The sequence below is a fragment of the Lynx canadensis genome, chromosome D2, assembly GCF_007474595.2.
Source record: "Lynx canadensis isolate LIC74 chromosome D2, mLynCan4.pri.v2, whole genome shotgun sequence".
Taxonomy (NCBI): Eukaryota; Metazoa; Chordata; class Mammalia; order Carnivora; family Felidae; genus Lynx; species Lynx canadensis.
This window is the reverse complement of record NC_044313.2, coordinates 59,042,909-59,067,060: the sequence shown is the minus strand read 5'-3', so window position 1 is coordinate 59,067,060 and position 24,152 is coordinate 59,042,909. Positions and strand designations below refer to the sequence as shown.

Below are 24,152 nucleotides of genomic sequence, written 5' to 3'. Positions count from 1 at the left end.
ATGGAGCATATGCCCTAGACTCACAAGCAGTTCTGCCTTTCGGGCACAAGTCCTTAGCCACCTGCTCTCCCACCCAACAATTACTGCCACCCTCCACTCCCAGTGGGGGCCTTAGCACAAGGCAAAGTGGGTCATGGTCATGGGGCAGGGCTAGAGACACCTGTGAGGGTCTCACAAGTACTATGTAACAGACAACCTAACATTAAAAAATCACCTTCTCAGGTCAATCAAGACTATGAGGGGAAAAAAAGCTTTTTCCCTGATTTTAAACAAGAGTACTTGCATTTTCATTTTGCATCAAGCTCTACAATTATGTTGCCATCCCCAACTATGTATGTGGGTGACTGTGCATGTGTATCTGTTTGCTTTTGCATCTAAAAGAATAAAACAACTTTATATCTGAAAAGTTAATTTATCTATAATTTTATACTTTATAGATTAAAATAAACTTATATGCAATTTTATTTGTATGTATAAATATGAGAATAATTTTAATGGTTTATAGATCATGGGAGAAGGAAATCCGATACAATACTATCTTTTGAGTTTCTTATAATTGCTAAATTCCCTTAAAAACTCTTTAACTAGGGATGCCTGAGTGGCTCATTCAATTAACCATCTGACTTCAGCTCAGGTCATGATCTCGCTGTCCATGAGTTTGAGCCCTGCATCGGGCTCTGTACTGACAGCTCAGAGCCTGGAGCCGGCTTCAGATTCTATGTCTCCCTCTTTCTGTTCTTCCCCTGCTCACACTCTGTCTCTCTCTCTCTCTCTCTAAAAAGTAAACAAACATTAGAAAAAAATCTTTAATTAAAAATGTATTATATGCTTTCTGGGTTCATGCTTTCCTTATATAATTTTCTATTTCTTACACTTTGTCGTAATTTTCCATAAAATTTTTTTTTAAATACTAGAAATTTAAAAAAGAGATATTATATGCCAAAATTGAAGACATTCTAGCTTCAGAAGCAGGACATGACATTACTAACATGCTCTTATTAAACAAAGTCTGCTTTACAACTTTGATCTCTTGACAGGCAAGAGACTTTTGGTCAGGAGCCAAAGTTATCAAATATTAAGATATGAAGATACATCAAATGTGCAGAAGGAGCCTTAAAACTCATTAACTAATTTTAGCACATTTCAATTATTCACATAAATTACTTATACTGAACAATCCTAAATCTTCAACTTCATACCCCAAAGTCATATGATCTGTAACTAATAATTTTCAAAATGTACTCTCATAATTCTTGAACTATTCCATTTATAAAGAAGATGAACAAAATATTATATATATTATATATATATATATTATAAATCCTTCATTTTATTTAGCTCTATTACTTAAGGGGGCTTCATGATCAATATATGGTTGACAATGTCTTCAATGTTTTCTTGTTCATTTTAAAAACAGCAATAATTTGAGTGTAAAAACTGGCATATGTACTCCATAGATGGATGTAGAAAAATACATATGAACTGAATATATCACATATGAATATATATGAAATGAAACCAAAAGGATCTTGAAACAAATACTTTTGCATTTGTCTAAATTTAGACAACATTTATAATATTCCTAAGAGGTAGGTCAAACTGCAAAAAATTATACAAGTATATCATTTGTGAAAAAGGTTAGGAGCCAAAGTGACAAACTACAGGCACTCTACACCTTCAAAACTGAACCCTGATTCCTGCAGCATTCACTTTATGTAATACTATCTAAATTCCAATTTTGTTATTCACCAATGTAATCCTGAACAACTTTCCCATTTTTTCATCTTCCTTTTATTGATGTGCAACTCCAGTTTCTTTTCTCTAATCCTGACTCTCTTCTTCAACTAATATTTAAATACTTCCTCAAATAAAACAATTATATATTTTTGGATCTCATCCCTAGAAATTCCTGTTTCAAAGCTGTACTCTGTGAGTAGAACCCATTCAGAAAGCCAAACCATGTAAAATCATGTACTCATTTGTAAATTATTACATTTGTACACAGAAAGAACCTCAGTACATACCCATTGTAAGGGGTTGGTGGAAAACCAGTTACTTACATTGTTCATGTACTCTGAAAGCAGGTCCTGGAGAGCCTGACGAATGGCATTGCATTCTGCGATAATCCGTTCCCGATGGAAATCTCTTGTGCAGGAAGAGTCAGCCAACAGTGCAGCCCCACTGATAATGGCTTCAAGACGTTTTTCTAGTGATGGTCTTATTTCTTCCTCAGTCACTGTGAGTGGATCCAAGATAATTAAATTCTAAAGGAAGAACACATTTGGATGATTAGAACTCTATGGCATTCTGTTTTTAAGAAAAATAAATATTATTTCATTTTCTCATTTAGAATTCAGATGTGATAATAAAGAGACTTTACTTCCATGCATAACTCTATGTAGCAATTATTATTCAAGTGAGTGACAAAAATTGTGCAATTAACATCAAGTCTAGTGTCAGACAGACCAGTATCCAAATCTTGCCTTTCCCACTGACCTATAGTGTGAACCCAATCATGTGTCCTTCACACTCCAAACCTCACCTTTCTGATCTGTAAAACTAGACTATGAATGTTGCTTGTCTCATAAAACTGTTGTAAAAATTATGACAAGACAATATAGTGCATGCCACATATTAACTATTATTTACAGTAGTCACCTTAATATTGAACTTCATTGTTTACATAATATTTTAACATATATCATCTCATCCTGACAACACTATAAAGAGTTGGGCAGTAAAGATACTGGTAACCACACACTTAAACTTGTGAGAAGTCAGGCTGAAGTTATCTTACTCAAGGTCATTAGGCAAATAAACAGTGAAGTTCAGATTAATATCCAAGTTGTATAATATTCAATATTCAATATTATTTTCATCATGCCTCACTGTAAATCATATACTCTAATTAGCCTCAACACTAACATATCAAAGAGAATTCTGAATTTAATTATTAATTTAAAAGTAAAACTCTGTCTTCCATTTGATCTATTATAACTTCCAGCTATTTCCCACTACTGGAACCTGACATGGTATTTTTAATGTTTCCATTAGATATAAGTCTTCAGGCAATAGAAGCCAAGATAATCCACAGCCTATGAAGAAATGATGGAGGGTATGTGGCTCTAAAGGTTCTTTTATTAAAATATATCAAGAGGGGAATCCTTTCCAAGGTTTAAGCATAACGTGATAATTGGAGAAAGAATATCAAATAAAAGCTCTCTGAAGAACCCCTAACATAAAATGAAATCATACAATGATCTTCAAGATGTGCATGCACATGTGAGTATACATACACACATACACAAACACACCTAATGGTCAGAGGGTCTAATCTTACATTATGTAAACACACACACACACACACACACACACACACACACACAGTTGTATGCATATTATGTGTATGTAATCTTACATTGATCCTTGTCCTATATTATGTTATGATGAATCATTGGGATATAATGTCGGATAAAATTTTTAAAACTACAAAGCTAGGGCCAAGCTAGGAAGAAAAAATTATAACAGAAAAGTAAACATTTCAAAACAATTAGAAAGAAAGAAAAATTAGTAGTCACCAGTGTTTGCACAGTATTGCTTTTCTTGATGATTCACATTTTGGATACCCCATGTATGCTCTTCATTTGTAACTGGAGATTGTGTCTGTCTTGTAGACTTGTTGTATATAATTCACTCTATAATGTTCACATATTATATAATATAAAATACAACTACAACATATCTTTTATAAAACTGGTTAAATGTCTTAAAATTATTCAGAAGAATTCTTCCTTTCATGATTCTATTCCATTCCTATTTTTCTATTGTGTTACTGAGTCTTTCCATTTTTCTCTTTCAGATGGACAAAAAATGAAAAAAAAATTGAAAGGAAATTAATTTTACAAATACCAAATTTAACATTTTCTTTATCCATGCATATAATTGAAATAACCTCACCATAGGCTTGGCCATATGTCAAGGATTCATTTACATCTAAATCTACCTCCTCATTTCATTTGCAAATTTTGCCATGTCTTTCTTTGGCTCACTATTTTATTTTTTTTAATATGAAATTTATTGTCAAATTGGTTTCTGTACAACACCCAGTGCTCATCCCAACAGTTGCCCTCCACAGTACCCATCACCCACCCTTCCCTCCCTCCCACCCCCCATCAACCCTCAGTTTGTTCTCAGTTATTAAGAGTCTCTCATGTTTTGGCTCCCTCCCTCTCTAAATTTTTTTTCCTTTCCCTCCCCCATGGGCTTCTGTTAAGTTTCTCAGGATCCACATAAGAGTGAAAACATATGGTATCTGTCTTTCTTTCTTTTTTTTAATACATGAAATTTATTGTCAAATTGGTTTCCATACAACACCCAGTGCTCATCCCAAAAGGTGCCCTCCTCAATACCCATCACCCACCCTCCCCTCCTCCCACCCCCCATCAACCCTCAGTTTGTTCTCAGTTATTAACAGTCTCTTATGTTTTGGCTCTCTCCCACTCTAACCTCTTTTTTTTTTTTCCTTCCCTTCCCCCATTGGTTTCTGTTAAGTTTCTCAGGGTCCACATAAGAGTGAAACCATATGGTATCTGTCTTTCTCTGTATGGCTTATTTCACTTAGCATCACACTCTCCAGTTCCATCCACGTTGCTACAAAAGGCCATATTTCATTCTTTCTCATTGCCACGTAGTATTCCATTGTGTATATAAACCACAATTTCTTTATCCATTCATCAGTTGATGGACATTTAGGCTCTTTCCATAATTTGGCTATTGTTGAGAGTGCTGCTATAAACATTGGGGTACAAGTGCCCCTATGCATCAGTACTCCTGTATCCCTTGGGTAAATTCCTAGCAGTGCTATTGCTGGGTCATAGGGTAGGTCTATTTTTAATTTTCTGAGGAACCTCCACACTGCTTTCCAGAGCGGCTGCACCAATTTGCATTCCCACCAACAGTGCCACAGGGTTCCCGTTTCTCCACATCCTCTCCAGCATCTATAGTCTCCTGATTTGTTCATTTTGGCCACTCTGACTGGCATGAGGTGATATCTGAGTGTGGTTTTGATTTGTATTTCCCTGATAAGGAGCGACGCTGAACATCTTTTCATGTGCCTGTTGGCCATCCATATGTCTTCTTTAGAGAAGTGTCTCTTCATGTTTTCTGCCCATTTCTTCACTGGGTTATTTGTTTTTCGGTGTGGAGTTTGGTGAGCTCTTTATAGATTTTGGATACTAGCCCTTTGTCCGATATGTCATTTGCAAATATCTTTTCCCATTCCGTTGGTTGCCTTTTAGTTTTGTTGGTTGTTTCCTTTGCTGTGCAGAAGCTTTTTATCTTCATAAGGTCCCAGTAATTCACTTTTGCTTTTAATTCCCTTGCCTTTGGGGATGTGTCGAGTAAGAGATTGCTACAGCTGAGGTCAGAGAGGTCTTTTCCTGCTTTCTCCTCTAAGGTTTTGATGGTTTCCTGTCTCACATTCAGGTCCTTTATCCATTTTGAGTTTATTTTTGTGAATGGTGTGAGAAAGTGGTCTAGTTTCAACCTTCTGCATGTTGCTGTCCAGTTCTCCCAGCACCATTTGTTAAAGAGACTGTCTTTTTTCCATTGGATGTTCTTTCCTGCTTTGTCAAAGATGAGTTGGCCATACGTTTGTGGGTCTAGTTCTGGGGTTTCTATTCTATTCCATTGGTCTATGTGTCTGTTTTTGTGCCAATACCATGCTGTCTTGATGATTACAGCTTTGTAGTAGAGGCTAAAGTCTGGGATTGTGATGCCTCCTGCTTTGGTCTTCTTCTTCAAAATTCCTTTGGCTATTCGGGGCCTTTTGTGGTTCTGTATGAATTTTAGGATTGCTTGTTCTAGTTTCGAGAAGAATGCTGGTGCAATTTTGGTTGGGATTGCATTGAATGTGTAGATAGCTTTGGGTAGTATTGACATTTTGACGATATTTATTCTTCCAATCCATGAGCAGGGAATGTCTTTCCATTTCTTTAAATCTTCTTCAATTACCTTCATAAGCTTTCTATAGTTTTCAGCATACAGATCTTTTACATCTTTGGTTAGATTTATTCCTAGGTATTTTATGCTTCTTGGTGCAACTGTGAATGGGATCAGTTTCTTTATTTGTCTTTCTGTTGCTTCATTGTTAGTGTATAAGAATGCAACTGATTTCTGTACATTGATTTTGTATCCTGCAACTTTGCTGAATTCATGTATCAGTTCTAGCAGACTTTTGGTGGAGTCTATCGGATTTTCCATGTATAATATCATGTCATCTGCAAAAAGCAAAAGCTTGACTTCATCTTTGCCAATTTTGATGCCTTTGATTTCCTTTTGTTGTCTGATTGCTGATGCTAGAACTTCCAACACTATGTTAAACAACAGCGGTGAGAGTGGGCATCCCTGTCGTGTTCCTGATCTCAGGGAAAAAGCTCTCAGTTTTTCCCCGTTGAGGATGATGTTAGCTGTGGGCTTTTCATAAATGGCTTTTATGATCTTTAAGTATGTTCCTTCTATCCCGACTTTCTCAAGGGTTTTTATTAAGAAAGGGTGCTGGATTTTGTCAAAGGCCTTTTCTGCATCGATTGACAGGATCATATGGTTCTTCTCTTTTTTTTTGTTAATGTGATGTATCACGTTGATTGATTTGCGAATGTTGAACCAGCCCTGCATCCCAGGAATGAATCCCACTTGATCATGGTGAACAATTCTTTTTATATGCCGTTGAATTCGATTTGCTAGTATCTTATTGAGAATTTTTGCATCCATATTCATCAGGGATATTGGCCTGTAGTTCTCTTTTTTTACTGGGTCTCTGTCTGGCTTAGGAATCAAAGTACTACTGGCTTCATAGAATGAGTCTGGAAGTTTTCCTTCCCTTCCTATTTCTTGGAACAGCTTGAGAAGGATAGGTATTAATCTGCTTTAAGCGTCTGGTAGAACTCCCCTGGGAAGACATCTGGTCCTGGACTCTTATTTGTTGGGAGATTTTTGATAACCGATTCAATTTCTTCGCTGGTTATGGGTCTGTTCAAGCTTTCTATTTCCTCCTGATTGAGTTTTGGAAGAGTGTGCGTGTTTAGGAATTTGTCCATTTCTTCCAGGTTGTCCAATTTGTTGGCATATAATTTTTCATAGTATTCCCTGATAATTGTTTCTATCTCTGAGGGATTGGTTGTAATAATTCCATTTTCATTCATGATTTTATCTATTTGGGTATCTCCCTTTTCTTTTTGAGAAGCCTGGCTAGAGGTTTGTCAATTTTGTTTATTTTTTCAAAAAACCAACTCTTGCGGGGAGCCTGGGTGGCGCAGTCGGTTAAACGTCCGGCTTCAGCCAGGAGACGATCTCGCGGTCCGTGGGTTCGAGCCCCACGTCGGGCTCTGGGCTGATGGCTCAGAGCCTGGAGCCTGTTTCCGATTCTGTGTCTCCCTCTCTCTCTGCCCCTCCCCCGTTCATGCTCTGTCTCTCTCTGTCCCAAAAATAAATAAACGTTGAAAAAAAAATTAAAAAAAAAAAACCCAACTCTTGGTTTCGTTGATCTGCTCTACAGTTTTTTTAGATTCTATATTGTTTATATCTGCTCTGATTTTTATTATTTCTCTTCTTCTGCTGGGTTTAGGCTGCCTTTGCTGTTCTGCTTCTATTTCCTTTAGGTGTGCTGTTAGATTTTGTATTTGGGATTTTTCTTGTTTCTTGAGATAGGCCTGGATTGCAATGTATTTTCCTCTCAGGACTGCCTTCGCTGCGTCCCAAAGTGTTTGGATTGTTGTATTTTCATTTTCGTTTGTTTCCATATATTTTTTAATTTCTTCTCTAATTGCCTGGTTGACCCACTCATTCGTTAGTAGGGTGTTCTTTAACCTCCATGCTTTTGGAGGTTTTCCAGACTTTTTCCTGTGGTTGATTTCACGCTTCATAGCATTGTGGTCTGAAAGTATGCATGGTATAATTTCAATTCTTGTAAACTTATGAAGGGCTGTTTTGTGACCCCGTATATGATCTATCTTGGAGAATGTTCCATGTGCACTCGAGAAGAAAGTATATTCTGTTGCTTTGGGATGCAGAGTTCTAAATATATCTGTCAAGTCCATCTGATCCAATGTCTCATTCAGGGCCCTTGTTTCTTTATTAACCGTGTGTCTAGATGATCTATCCATTTCTGTAAGTGGGGTGTTAAAGTCCCCAGCAATTACCACATTCTTATCAATAAGGTTGCTTCTGTTTATGAGTAATTGTTTTATATATTTGGGGGCTCCGGTATTCGGCGCATAGACATTTATAATTGTTAGCTCTTCCTGATGGAATAGACCCTGTAACTATTATATAATGTCCTTCTTCATCTCTTGTTACAGACTTTAATTTAAAGTCTAGTTTGTCTGATATAAGTATGGCTACTCCAGCTTTCTTTTGGCTTCCAGTAGCATGATAAATACTTCTCCATCCCCTCACTCTCAATCTAAAGGTGTCCTCAGGTCTAAAATGAGTCTCTTGTAGACAGCAAATAGATGGGTCTTGTTTTTTTATCCATTCTGATACCCTATGTCTTTTGGTTGGCGCATTTAATCCATTTACATTCAGTGTTATTATAGAAAGATACGGGTTTAGAGTCATTGTGATGTCTGTATGTTGTATGTTTCATGCTTGTAGTGATGTCTCTGGTACTTTGTCTCACATGATCCCCCTTAGGATCTCTTGTAGGGCTGGTTTAGTGGTGACAAATTCCTTCAGTTTTTGTTTGTTTGGGAAGACCTTTATCTCTCCTTCTATTCTAAATGACAGACTTGTTGGATAAAGGATTCTCAGCTGCATATTTTTCCTGTTTAGCACACTGAAAATATCGTGCCAATCCTTTCTGGCCTGCCAAGTTTCAAAAGAGAGATCAGTCACGAGTCTTATAGGTCTCCCTTTATATGTGAGGGCACGTTTACCCCTTGCTGCTTTCAGAATTTTCTCTTTATCCTTGTATTTTGCCAGTTTCACTATGATATGTCGTGCAGAAGATCAAGTTACGTCTGAAGGGAGTTCTCTGTGCCTCTTGGATTTCAATGCCTTTTTCCTTCCCCAGTTCAGGGAAGTTCTCAGCTATAATTTCTTCAAGTACCCCTTCAGCACCTTTCCCTCTCTCTTCCTCCTCTGGGATACCAATTATGTGTATATTATTTCTTTTTAGTGTATCACTTAGTTCTCTAATTTTCCCCTCATACTCCTGGATTTTTTATCTCTCTTTCTCTCAGCTTTCTCTTTTTCCATAACTTTATCTTCTAGTTCACCTATTCTCTCCTCTGCCTCTTCAATCCGAGCTGTCGTCGTTTCCATTTTGTTTTGCATTTCATTTAAAGCGCTTTTCAGCTCCTCGTGACTGTTCCTTAGTCCCTTGATCTCTGTAGCAAGAGATTCTCTGCTGTCCTCTATACTGTTTTCAAGCCCAGCGATTAATTTTATGACTATTATTCTAAATTCACTTTCTGTTATATTATTTAAATCCTTTTTGATCAGTTCATTAGCTGTTGTTATTTCCTGGAGATTCTTCTGAGGGGAATTCTTCCGTTTGGTCATTTTGGATAGTCCCTGGAGTGGTGAGGACCTGCAGGGCACTTCCCCTGTGCTGTGGTGTATAACTGGAGTTGGTGGGCGGGGCCGCAGTCCGACCTGATGTCTGCCCCCAGCCCACCGCTGGGGCCACAGTCAGACTGGTGTGTGCCTTCTCTTCCCCTCTCCTAGGGGCGGGATTCACTGTGGGGTGGCGTGGCCCGTCTGGGCTACTTGCACTCTGCCAGGCTTGTGGTGCTGGGGATCTGGCGTATTAGCTGAGGTGGGTAGGCAAGGTGCATGGGGGCAGGAGGGGCAGGCTTAGCTTGCTTCTCCTTAGGTGATCCAAGTCAGGAGGGGCCCTGTGGCAGCGGGAGGGAGTCAGATCCGCTGCCGGAGGTTTGGCTCCGCAAAAGCACAGAGTTGGGTGTTTGTGCGGAGGGAGCAAGTTCCCTGGCAGGAACTGGTTCCCTTTGGGATTTTGGCTGGGGGATGGGCGGGGGAGATGGTGCTGGCGAGCGCCTTTGTTCCCCACCAAACTGAGCTCTGTCGTCAGGGGCTCAGCAGCTCTTCCTCCCTTTGTCCTCCAGCCTTCCCGCTTTCTGAGCAGAGCTGTTAACTTATGACCTCCCAGACCATAAGTCGCGCTTGCTGTGGGAACACACTCCGTCTGTCTGTCCGGCCCCTCCGCTTTTGCCAGCCAGACTCAGGGGCTCTGCTTGGCCAGCGAGCCGCCCCTCCTCCCCGGCTCCCTCCCGCCAGTCCGTGGAGCACGCACCCCCTCGCCACCCTTCCTACCCTCTTCCGTGGGCCTCTCGTCTCCTCTTGGCTCCAGAGACTCCGTTCTGCTAATCCTCTGGCAGTTTTCTGGGTTATTTAGGCAGGTGTAGGTGGAATCTAAATGATCAGCAGGATGCGCGGTGAGCCCAGCGTCCTCCTACGCCGCCATCTTCTTCCCAACCGGTATCTTTCTGTGTGTGACTTATGTCACTTAGCATAACACTCTCCAGTTCCATCCATGTTGCTACAAAAGGCCATATTTCATTCTTTCTCATTGCCACGTAGTATTCCATTGTGTATATAAACCACAATTTCTTTATCCATTCATCAGTTGATGGACATTTAGGCTCTTTCCATAATTTGGTTATTGTTGAAAGTGCTGCTATAAACATTGGGGTACAAGTGCCCCTATGCATCAGCACTCCTGTACCCCTTGGGTAAATTCCTAGCAGTGCTATTACTGGGTCATAGGGTAGATCTATTTTTAATTTTTTGAGGAACCTCCACACTGTTTTCCAGAGCAGCTGCACCAGTTTGCATTCCCACCAACAGTGCCACAGGGTTCCCGTTTCTCCACATTCTCTCCAGCATCTATAGTCTCTAAATTTGTTCATTTTAGCCACTCTGACTGGCATGAGGTGGTATCTGAGTGTGGTTTTGATTTGTATTTCCCTGATGAGGAGCGACGCTGAACATCTTTTCATGTGCCTGTTGGCCATCTGGATGTCTTCTTTAGAGAAGTGTCTATTCATGTTTCTGCCCATTTCTTCACTGGATTATTTGTTTTTCAGGTGTGGAGTTTGGTGAGCTCTTTATAGATTTTGGATACTATCTGGCTCACTATTTTAATACAAACATCCTATTCCAATGTTTCATAACAATTATTAAATCAATTAAAACCTTCTTGAAAATGTACTTCCAGTGTGATATTGACATTAAGAAAAGACACTGAGAACAGCAGAATTGCTCTTTGCTTGATCAAATGCCATTAGAAGATGTGTTAGAAACAGTAAACATGTCTCTCCAGCTTATAATGATAGGTAAAATTGATTAAATTTCAAATGTGTTTACCTGTAATTATTGCTAGAAGAAACACAAACTTAGATGGCTATGATTTCACGTCGGAAAACATCCCTTCTTACAGGATTAAGTTCACTCTAGTTCCTCTCTACAAGACCATTCCTCAAACTATCCTACCTTCGGATTTTTACCTGCCTGACCTTTAAAGCCAGATTCTTTGATCTCATCCAAACTCAAACCATTGCTTGCTGCGCTATCTACTACCCACATGCAGACCTCTTGATTCTGCTTAACTACTGTCCTCCTATTTACATCCCATAAAAATTTTCACTAACCTTGTCATCAAATCAATAAAAAGATGAGTTTTTTTAAATATAACTTGAATGTTCTACAAAGTAGAATGGATATTTGAGACCGACTGAAATAAAAAATCTCTCCTGAACATCATTAAGATGATGAAATAGATTCTATATCTCACATCCCCATAGAAACTGATTTTAACAATGACCCATGAACTAGAATACATTTATCAAAGCCTCAGCATACAGCTGAGAGGTTCTAGCACCCCCATGGAGCAAAAACTCAAGCATTGAAGAGGATGAAAAAAAACAACACTTTCACTTTAACCATGTCAAGGTAGCACAGCTCAGGGCGAAGAGAGACTGCCTTCACCTGCGATTTCTGTCACTGGAAAAAGTGAGCCCTCAGCTTCCCCAAACTTGTGAAAAGGCTATCCAAGAGATGCAAATTCATCTTTCCATATCAGAACATTGAAAGAATTGGGAAAGCTGAATAATCTAGGAATAGCTAAGAGCAGAGAAAAAAAGGCAAGAGCACAAATCAACCAATACACGGATTTCAGCAAGTGGCAGATCCTACTAACTGGACTGGGACTCTAATAAGAACCTTTCCCACAAATCCAACAGGATCTCTACCTACAGATCCTATAACTAGCCAGAATTTACCACCAGCATTCCCTGCACCTCTTCCTGTCCTGTGGCCAACACTCCATGCTCCCCTGCAGACAATGCATGTAAGCTCCTACACACAGCACATAAATATCAGCATCCAGCTGGATCTGCTGGATTAGGAGAAGGTGTGTAACCTTGAAAACTTCAGGGAAATGCCCTAGGGGAGATAAATAGGAGGATCTCAGCACCCGGCCTGGCTTTGCAAATCAAGATAAGGCACACAATCTAAGACTTCTCCCCCAGGAGAATAAGGAGGAATAAAGCAAGTGCATACATAGAAAGAGTCTGGAGACCCCAGTATTTCTGGCCTGGATGACTGGTGAAGCTTTTTCTTTCCTGAAGCCAGTAGTAAAGAAGTGACTCCTTCTTCAAATGTGAAGACAGAATGAAAGGTTTCAAGGAACATGAAAAATCAAGGAAATGTGATATCACCAAAGGAACAAAATAAAACTCCAGTAGTTGATCCCAAAGAAATGAAGATTTACTAATTGCCTAAAAAATAATTCAAAATAATCATCTTTAAAATCTCACCAAGATAAGAGAGAACACAAGTAGACAACTCAATGAAATCAGGAAAAAAATACGAACAAAATGGCAAGTTTGACCAAAAGAAAGAAATCATAAAAAATAACCTAATAGAAACCCTGGAGCTGAATACATGATTGAACTGTAAATCCACAAAAAGGGTTACAGTCTGTAACCTGTTGTAGTCTGTAAGAGCAGACTACAGCATACAGAAGAAAGGATCAATGAATTCAAGGACAAATCATTTGAAATTACCTAGTCATAGGAACAAAAAGAAAAAAAAAATATTTAAAAGAGTGAAGAAAGCTTATAAGTCTTATGGAATACCAACCAAAAAAAAAAAAAAAATCAATATACACATTATGGGATTCCCAGAAGGAGCAGAGAAGAGAAAGTTTCAGAAATCTTATTTAAAGATATAATGACAAAAACTTTTCACAAATTGGGGAGGGAAATAAACATCTAGATCCATGAATCACAAAGAACCCCAAGCAAATTGATTAAGCATAAAGAGATCTTCAAAGAGACATATTACAATGAAATTGTCAAAAGTCAAAGACAAAAGAGAATTTTGAAAGCATCAAGAGAAAAGTGACCTACCTAATGTAAAGGAGCCCCCCTAAAACTACCATAACATTTCTCAGCAGAAATCTTGCTGGCCAGAAGAAAATGAAATGACATATTTAAAGGGCTGACAGAAAAAGGTGGTGACCACAAATATCATAACTGGCAAAGATGTTATTCAGAAATGAAGAAGAAAAAACACATTTCTGGACTAACAAAAGCTGAAGGAGTTCATCACAAGTAGGCCCACAAGAGATGTTAAAGAGAGTTCAAATTGAAACAAAGGATGCTAATTAGTGACATGAAAACATACAAAAGTATAAAACTCACTGATTAAGATAAATATATAATTAAATCCAGAATACTCTAAAATTTTAATGATGGTGGATAATTCACTTATAACTCTAGTATAAGGGTCAAAAAACAAAAGTATTAAGAATAACTACAGCTACAAAAATTTGCTAATGAACACACAACATAAAAGGATGTAATGTGTAACATGAATAACAAAAAAAATGTGAGGAAGAATGAAAGTATACGGTTTTTATAAGTAATCAAAGTTTTTGTCAGTTTAAAATAAACTGTTATTACTATAAAATGTGTTATGTAAGTCTCATGGTAACCATAAAAAATAATCCTGTAGTGGATACACAAAACATAAAGATACCACTACAAAAAACAAACCACCAAATTACAAGAGAAGATGAGAAGGAAGACAGAAACAAAGGAACTGCAAAATAGAAAAAAAAAAAAATAGGCAATACTAAGTCCTTTCCTAACAATAATTACTTTAATCTTAAGTGAATTAAATTCTATAATAAAAAGACAAATAGTGGCTAAATAGATATTAAATTAAAAAAACAACTAAATGCTACATAAAAAACAACTATATGGGCATATATGCTTACATTAGCTTTTAGGTCACAGATAGGCTGAAAGTGAAATGTTGTAAAAGGATATTCCATGAAAATGATTATTTTAGTCTACTTCAGTGTATTCACTTTTTCAAATTTTCAAACGACCTTTCTTTTTTCTCTTTAATTTCTTTTCTTTTTCTTGAGTGCAGAAAGAGAAAACCTATATTTTTACTTTCAATTTTTATTAAAAATACTTTTATTTAATTTTTTTACTATATTATTTGCTTTTATGTAACTTCTTTCAAATTCTACTTGAGTTCCATCATTTTATTTTAGTCTACTACAGTGTATTCACTTTGTCAAATTTTCAAATGAACTTTTTTGCTTTTTTCTTTTTGTTTCTTTTTCTTGGATGTAGAAAAAGAAAAAATTCATTTTTATTTTTAATTTTGATTAAAATATTTTTAATTTTTTTCTACTATATACTTTACTTTTGTGTAAATTTTTTCAAATTCTATTTTACTCCCATAATCTTATTTTAGTCTACTTCAGTGTACTCATTTTTTAAAATTCTCAAATGATTTCCTTCCCCCCCCCTTTTTTTCCTCTAATCTGTCAAACCACTTTCAACACCCAGACCAAAATACACCTAGGATCTAGCACCATTTATTCGATTTGTGTGTGTATGTGTTTTTAATTTTTTAATTTTAATATTTTTTTAATTTTAATATTTTTTAATTTTAATATATTTTTTAATTTTAATTTTTCTACCTCATTAGTTCCATTTCTCTGTTCAAAATGACAAAACAAAGGAATTCACCCCAAAAGAAAAAACACAAAGAAACGACAGCCAGGGATTTAACCAACACAGATACAAGCAAGATGTCTGAACCAGAATTTAGAATAACGATAATAAGAATACTAGCTGGAGTCGAAAATAGATTAGAATCCCTTTCTGCAGAGATAAAAGAAGTAAAAGCTAGTCAGGATGAAATTAAAAATGCTCTGAGCTGCAATCATGGATGGATGCCGAGTGGCAAGAATGGATGAGGCAGAACAGAGAATCAGCAATACAGAGGACAAGCTTATAGAGAATAATGAAGCACAAAAAAAGAGGTATATTAAGGCAAAAGAGTACGATTTAAGAATTAGAGAAATCAGTGACTCATTAAAAAGGAACATCAGAATCATAGGGGTCCCAGAAGAGGAAGAGACAGAAATAGGGGTAGAAGGGTTATGTGAGCAAATCATAGCTGAAAACTGTCCTAACCTGGGGAAAGACACAGACACCAAAGTCCAGGAAGCACAGAGGATCCCCATTAGATTCAACAAAAACCAACCATCAACAAGGCATATCATAGTCAAATTCACAACATACTCAGGTAAGGAGAGAATCATGAAAGCAGCAATGGAAAAAAAGTCCCTAACCTACAAGGGAAGACAGATCAGATTTGCAGCAAACCTATCCACAGAAACTCAGCAGGCCAGAAAGGAGTGGCAGGATATATTCAGTGTGCTGAATCAGAAAAATATGCAGCCAAGAATTCTTTATCCAGCAAGGCTGTCATTCAAAATAGAAGGAGAGATAAAAAGTTTCCCAGACAAACAAAAATTAAAGGAGTTGATGACCACTAAACCAGCCCTGCAAGAAATTTTAAGGGGGACCTTCTGAGAGAGAAAAGATGAAAATATATACATATATATATCTCAAAAGCAACAAACATTGGAAAGGACCAGAGAACACCACCAGAAACTCCAACTCTACAAGAAACATAATGGCAATAAATTCATATCTTTCAGTACTCACTCTAAATGTCAATGGAATCAATGCTCCAATCAAAAGACATAGGGTGACAGAATGGATAAGAAAACAAGATCCATCTATATGCTGTTTACAAGAGACCCACTTTAGACCTCAAGACACCTTCAGATTGAAATCAAGGGGACGAGAACCATCTTTCATGCTAATGGTCAACAAAAGAAGGCCAAAGTAGCCATACTTATATCAGACAATCTAGACTTTAAAACAAAGACTGTATCAAGAGATGCAGAAGGGCATTATATCATAATCAAGGGATCTATCCACCAAGAAGACCTAACAATTGTAAACATTTATGCGCCAAATGTGAGAGCACCCAAAGATTAAATTAATCATAAACATAAAGAACAGTAATACCATACCATAATCGATACTAATACAATAATAGTAGGAGATAGTAATACCATAATAGTAGTAATACCATAATGGTAGGAGACTTCAACACCCCACTCACAGCAATGGACAGAACATCTAATCAAAAAATCAACAAGGAAACAATGGCTTTGAATGACACATTGGACCAGATGGACTTAACAGATATATTCAGAACATTTCATCCTAAAGCAGCAGAATATACATTCTTCTCCAGTGCACATGGAACGTTCTCCAGAACAGACCATATACTGGGACACAAACCAGCCCCAAGTAAGTACAAAAAGATCGAGAACATACCATGCATATTTTCAGACCACAGTGCTATGAAACTCGAAATCAACCACAAGAAAAGATTTTGAAAGGTAAGAAATACTTGGAGACTGAAGAACATCCTACCAAAGAATGAGTGGGCTAAAGAGGAAATTAAAAAGTATATGGAAGTCAATGGAAATGATAACACCACAACCTAAAAGCTCTGGGACGCAGCAAAGGCAGTCATAAGAGGAAAGTATATAGCAACAGGCCTTCCTAAAGAAGGAAGAAAGATCTCAGATACACAACCTAACCTTATGCCTTAAGGAGCTGGAAAAAGAACAAGTAAAACCCAAAACCAGCAGAAGACAGGAAATAATAAAGATTAGAGCAGAAAATAATGCTATCGAAACCAAAGAAAAAAAAAACAGAACAGATCAATGAAACCAGAAGCTGGTTCTTTGAAAGAATTAACAAAATTGATAAACCACTAGTCAGTTTGATCAGAAGAAAAAGGAAAGGACCCAAATAAATAAAATCAAGAATGAAAGAGGAGAGATCACAACCAACACAACAGAAATAAAAACAATAATAAGAGAATATTATGAGCAATTCTATGCCAATAATGGGCAATCTGGAAGAAATGGACAAATTCCTAGAAACATATACACTACCAAAACTGAAACAGGAAGAAAAAAATATTTAAAAGACCCATAACCAGTAAAGAAATCAGACTGCTAATCAAAAATCTGCCAAAAACAAGAGCCCAAGGCCAGATAGCTTTCAAGAGAAATTCTACCAAACACTTAAGGAAGAGTTAATACCTATTCTCAAAAAACAGAAATGGAAGGAAAACTTCCAAACTCTTTCTATGAAGCCAGCATTACCTTGATTCCAAACTAGACAGAGACCCCACTAAAAAGGAGAACTATAGACCAATTTCCCTGATGAACATGGATGCAAAAATCCTCAACAAGATATTAGCCAACTGGATCCAACAATACATTAAAAAAAATATTCACCAGGACCAAGTGGGGTTTATACCTGGAATGCAGGCTCGTTTAATATCCGCAAAACAATTAACGTGATTTATCACATCAATAAAAGAAAGGACAAGAACCATATGATCCTCTCAATAGATGTAGAGAAAGCATTTGACAATATACAGCATCCTTTCTTGATAAAAAGCCTCAAGAAAGTAGGGATGGAAGCAGCATATCTAGAGATAATTAAAGCCATATATGAGCGACCCAATGTTAATATCATCCTCAACGGGGAAAAACAGAGCTTTCCCCCTAAGGTCAGGAACAAGACAGGGAGGTCCACTCTCACCACTGTTATTCAACATAGTACTCTATGATACTCTATATAAAAAAGCCAAAAGATTCCACCAAAAAACTGCTAGAACTGATTCATGAATTCAGCAAAGTTGCAGGATATAAAGTCAACACACATAAATTGGTTGCGTTCCTATACACCAACAATAAAGTGACAGAAAGAGAAATCAAGGAATCGATCCCATTTACAGTTGCACAAAAAACCATAAAATACCTAGGAATAAATCTAACCAAAAGGTGAGAAATCTATACACTGAAAACTACAGAAAGCTTATGAAAGAAATTGAAGAAGACACAACAACATGGAAAAAGATTCCATGCTTCTGGATAGGAAGAACAAATATTGTTAAAATGTCAATACTACCCAAAGCAATCTACATATTGAATGCAATTCCTATCAAAATAATATCAGCATTCTTCACAGAGCTAGGACAAATAATCCTAAAATTTGTATGGAACCAGAAAAGACCCCGAGTAGCCAAAGCAATCTTGAAAAAGAAAACCAAAGCAGGACGCATCACAATCCCAGACATCAACCTTTACTATAAGGCTGTAATCATCAAGACAGTATGGTACTGGCACAAGAACAGACATTCAGATCAATGGAACAGAATAGAGAACCCAGAAATGGACCCACAAACATATGGCCAACTAATCTTTGACAAAGCAGGGAAGAATATCCAATGGAATAAAGACAGCTCTTCAGCAAGTGGTGCTGGGAAAACTAGACAGCGACATGCAGAAGAATGAACCTGGAAAACTTTCTTACACCATACACAAAAATAAATTCAAAATGGATGAAAGACCTAAATGTAAGACAGGAAGCCATCAAAATCCTCGAGGAGAAAGCAGGTAAAAACCTCTTTGATCTTGGCCGCAGCAACTTCTTACTCAACACGTCTCTGGAGGGAAGGGAAACAAAAGTAAAAATGAACTATTGGGACCTCATCAAAATAAAAAGCTTCTGCACAGCGAAGGAAACAATCAACAAAACTAAAAGGCAACCGACAGAATGGGAGAAGATATTTGCAAACGATATATCAGATAAAGGGTTAGTATCCAAAATCTATAAAGAACTTATCACACTCAACACCCAAAAAACAAATAATCCAGTGAAGAAATGGGGAAAAGACATGAATAGACACTTCTCCAAAGAAGACATCCAGATGGCCAACGACACATGAAAAAATGCTCCACATCACTCATCCTCAGGGAAATACAAATCAAAACCACAGTTAGATACCACCTCACACCTGTCAGAATGGTTAACATTAACAACTCACGAAATAACAGATGTTGGCAAGGATGCGGAGAGAGAGGATCTCTTTTGCATTGTTGGTGGGAATGCAAGCTGGTGCAGACACTCTGGAAAACAGTATGGAGGTTCCTCAAAAAAATAAAAATAGAACTACCCTATGACCCAGCAATTGCACTACTAGGCATTTATCCAAGGGACTCAGGTGTACTGCTTCGAAGGAACACATGTACCCCAATGTTTATAGCAGCACTATCAACAATAGCCAAAGTATGGAAAGAGCCCAAATGTCCATCGATGGATGAATGGATAAAGAAGATGTGGTATATACATACAATGGAGTATTACTCGGCAATCAAAAAGAATGAAATCTTGCCATTTGCAACTATGTGGATGGAACTGGAGGGTATTATGCTAAGTGAAATTCGTCAGTCAGAGAAAGACAAAAATCATATGATTTAACTCATATGAGGACTTTAAGAGACAAAACAGGTGAACATAAGGGAAGGGAAACAAAAATAATATAAAAACAGGGAGGGAGACAAAACAGAAGAGACTCATAAATATGGAAAATAAACTGAGGGTTACTGGAGGGGTTGTGGAAGGGGGGATGTGCTAAATGGGTAAGAGGCACTAAGGAATCTACTCCTGAAATCATTGTTGCACTATATCCTAACTTGGATGTAAATTTTAAAAAATAAAAAATAAAATTAAAAATATAGAATGAAAGATCCAATGTAATTCAGAGGATTTTGGAATCTAAAATAGTTAAATATGAGACAGTGGGAAGAAAAAAAAATAGTAGGGGACTTCAATATCCCACTTTAGTAATGGACAGATCAACCAGACAGAAAATCAGTATGAGAACATTGGACTTAAACTTCACATTAGGTCAGATAAACCAAAGAGACATATACAAAATCAAAACATACATTCTTTTCAAGTGCACATGGAACATTCTCCAGGACCGATCATATGTTTACCCATAAAACTAGTCTTAACAAATAAGACTTAAATCTAAATTTATCTTTTCACCCGACATGATATTTGGTATGAAACTAGAAATCAATAATAAGAGGAAATTTGAAAATTTGTGAATACATTTAAATTAACACATCCCTGAGCAACCAATGGGTCAAAGAAGAAATCAATAAATCAATCAATAAATAAATAAATCATGAAACAAATGAAAATGGAAAGATAATATACCAAAACTTATGAGATGCAGCAAAAGCAGTTTTAAGAGGAAAATTAATAGTGATAAATGCACATGTTAATTAAAAGAAAAAAGATCTCAAAGAACCTAACTTTATATCTCAAGGAACTAGAAGAAGAATAAACTACGTCCAAAGTTATCACAGGGAAGAGAATAACAAGAAGATGAGACCTGAAATAAATGAAATAGAGACAAGAAAAAAAGAGAAAGAAAGAAAGAAAGAAAGAAAGAAAGAAAGAAAGAAAGAAAGAAAGAAAGAAAAAAGAAAGAATCAACAAAACAAAGAGTTGGTTTCATAAAAAGATAAATGAAATTGACAAACTTTTAGCTGGATTAACTTTTTAAATGTCCCAAATAATTATTTTAAAAATTGGAGACATTACATTTGATACCACAGAAATACAAAGGGTTATAAGAGACTATTATAAATAATTATACAACAGTAAATTGGATAACCTATAAAAATGAGTAAATCACTAAAAGCATACAGGCTACCAAGACTAAACCATGAAGAAATAGAAAATTTGAACAGATCCAGACTAATTAGTAATTAAAAATCATCCAACAAAGAAAAACACAAAACCAGATGATTTTTCTAGTGAATTCTACCAAACATTTAAAGAAAAAAAAAATAACACCAATCCTGCTCAAACTCCTCCAAAAAATTTAAGAGGAGGAAACACTTCCCAATTCATCTTCAAGCCTGCACTACTCCGATATCAAAGCCAGACAAGGATACTACAAGAAAAGTAGAGGACAATATCCCTCATGAATAGAAATGCAAAATCCTCAACAAAATCCCATCAAAGTAAATGAAGAGCATATTTAAAAGAACATACACCATACCCAAGTGGGACTTATTCCTAGCATGCAAGGATGGTACAACATATGCAAATCATTAAGTGTGATATATACCACATTATCAAAAGGAAGATGATCATGTGATCAAGTCATATGATCATCTAAGTAGATCATCTAAATAGATACAGAAAAAGCATTTGACACAATTCAACAACCTTTATAATAAAAACTATCCACAAATAAGGTATAGAAGGATTGTACACCATCACAATAAAGAACATATATGACAAGCCCACCATTACCAGAATAAATAATGAAAAGTTGAAAACCTTTCCTCTAAAATAGGAAACAAGACAAACATTCCCACTCTTTCTACTTTTATTCAGCATAGTACTGGAAGTCCTAGCTGGAGTATTTGGACAAGAAAAAAAAGGCATCCAAATTGGAAGGAAGAAGTAAAATTGTTTCTGTTGGCAGATGACATGACTCTATATATAAAAAAGTCTAAATACAACCAAAAAACTGTTAAAACTAAAAAATTCATTAAAGTTATAGAATAAAAACCAACATACAGAAATCTGTTGCATTTATATACACTAAAAATGAACTATTAGAAACTTTATGAAAATAATCTCATTTGAAAAAGCATCAAAAAGAATAAAATACTTAGAAGTAATTTAACAAAGGAAATGATAATTCTATATACTGATAATTATAAAGAATCAATTAAAGAAACTGAGGGGCACCTGGCTGGCTCAGTCAGAAGAGCATGTGACCCAATCTTGGGCTCATGAGTTCGAGCCCCATGTTAGTTGTAGAGACTACTTAAATAAAGATTTTTAAAAATTAAAAAAAAGAAACTGAATAATAAAATAAACAAATAAATAAGTGTAAGGATATCTTCTGTTCACAGACTGAAGATTAATATTGTTAAAATGTCCACATACAACCTGTATGATCCATCAAGTCAATGAAATCCCTCTCAAAATTCCAATGGCACTTTTCACAGACATAGAAAAAACAATTCCACAATTCATACAGAACCACAAAAGACCCCTCATAGTCAAAATAGTCTTGAACAAGAAGGACAAAGCTGGAAGCATCACAATTGCCACTTTCAAACTGTAGTACAAAGCTTTAGTAATCAAAACAGTATGGTACTGGCCATATAAAAGTATGGCCATAAAAGTAGCCATATAGAACAGAAATAGACAGCCTGGAAATAAACCCATTCATATACAGTCAACTAATGTTCAAGAAGGTTGCCAAGAACACACAATGGGGAAAATATAGTCTCTTCAAGAAATGGTGCTGGGACAACTGGATAACTGCATATAAGAGGATGAAACTGGACCCTTATATTACACCATAAATAAAATTAACCTAAGATGAATTAATGACTTAAATGTAAAACTTGAAAGTATATAACTCCTAGAAGCAAATATAGGGTAAAGTCCCTTGATGTTGGTCTTGGTAATTCTTCTTTGGATATGAAAGGCAATGAAAAGAAAAACAGACAGGTGGGATTACATCAAACTAAAAAGTTTCTGCACAGAAAAAGAAACAATCAACAAAATGAAAAGGCAACCTATAGAATGGGAGAAAATATTTGCAAATTATGTATATGTGATAATGGGTTGATATCCAAAGTATACAAAAAACCCATGCAACTCAGTAGAAAAAAAAACCCTCAATTAAAAAATGGTCAAAGGACTGAATAGATATTTCTCAAAAGACATACAAATGGCCATTAGGTATATGTAAAAGTGCTCAACGTCATTATTCATTTGGGAAATACAAATCAAAACTACAATGAGATATCACTTCATACATTTTAGAATGAAAATTAATAAAATATAAATACATAAAATTATACATATATGGCAAGTGTTGGTGAAGATATGGAGAAAAGGGAATCCTTGCGGGATTCCTTTACATTCCTTGGTGGGAATGTAAATTGTTACAGTCATTATGAAACACAATATGGAATTCCCTCAGAATTAAAAATATAACTACCATCTGATCTAGCAACGCCACTCTGTGTATTTATCCACAGGAATTAAAATCAGAACCTCAGATACCTACACTCTTATGTTCATTGCAGCATTATTCACAATAACCAAGATATGGAAACAACCTAACTGTCCTAGATGATTGATAAAGAAAATGTGGAATATACATACAATAACATATTATTCAGCCTTAAAAACAGAAAAAATCCTAGGGTGCCTGGGTGGCTTGGTCAGTTAAGCATCCAACATCGGCTCAGGCTATAATCTCATGGTTTGTGAGTTTGAGCCCTGCATTGGGCTCTGTGCTGACAGCTCACAGCCAAAGCCTACTTCCAATTCTGTGTCTCCCTTTCTCTCTGCCCCTCCCCAACTACACTCTTGTCTATCTCTGTCTCAAAAATAAATAAACATTAAAAAAATATATATTTTTAAAAAAATAAAAAGAAAAAATCCTGCCACTTGTAATAGTATGGACCTGAAGGACAATATGCTAAATGAAATGAGCCAGACAGAAAAAAAAATATTGTATTATCTCACTTATATGTGGAATCTAAAATAGTCAAATTCATAAAAGCAAAGACTAAAATAGGGTTTTCAGAGACTGGTGGGAGGGGAAAATGGGGTGGTGATGGTCAAAAGGTACAAATTTTCAGTTATGCATGATAAATAAATACTGAAGATCTACTACAATACTATATTGTATACTTAAGATTTGCTAAGAAGGTAGATCTTATGTTAAGTGTTCTCAGCACAAAATAATAATAAGGATGGTGATGATGAAGAAGATGAGGAGGAAGATGATGAAGAAGATGAAGAAGAAGAAAAAAGAAGAAG

General features: G+C 36.4%; 1 protein-coding gene across 1 annotated transcript in view; it reads right to left on the bottom strand.

Annotated features, from left to right (window-relative positions):
- Positions 1-1,560: 1,560 nt before the first annotated feature.
- LOC116738374 (catenin alpha-3-like) overlaps positions 1,561-24,152 on the bottom strand; it is a 468,686-nt gene continuing 446,094 nt past the window's right edge. Inside the window, exons 6-7 of the mRNA XM_032595164.1 lie at positions 2,025-2,264; positions 1,561-1,599 (exon numbers count right to left, since the gene is read on the bottom strand). Of these exons, the coding sequence (XP_032451055.1) occupies positions 1,561-1,599; positions 2,025-2,264 (279 nt within the window). The remainder of the gene's footprint in view (positions 1,600-2,024; positions 2,265-24,152) is intronic.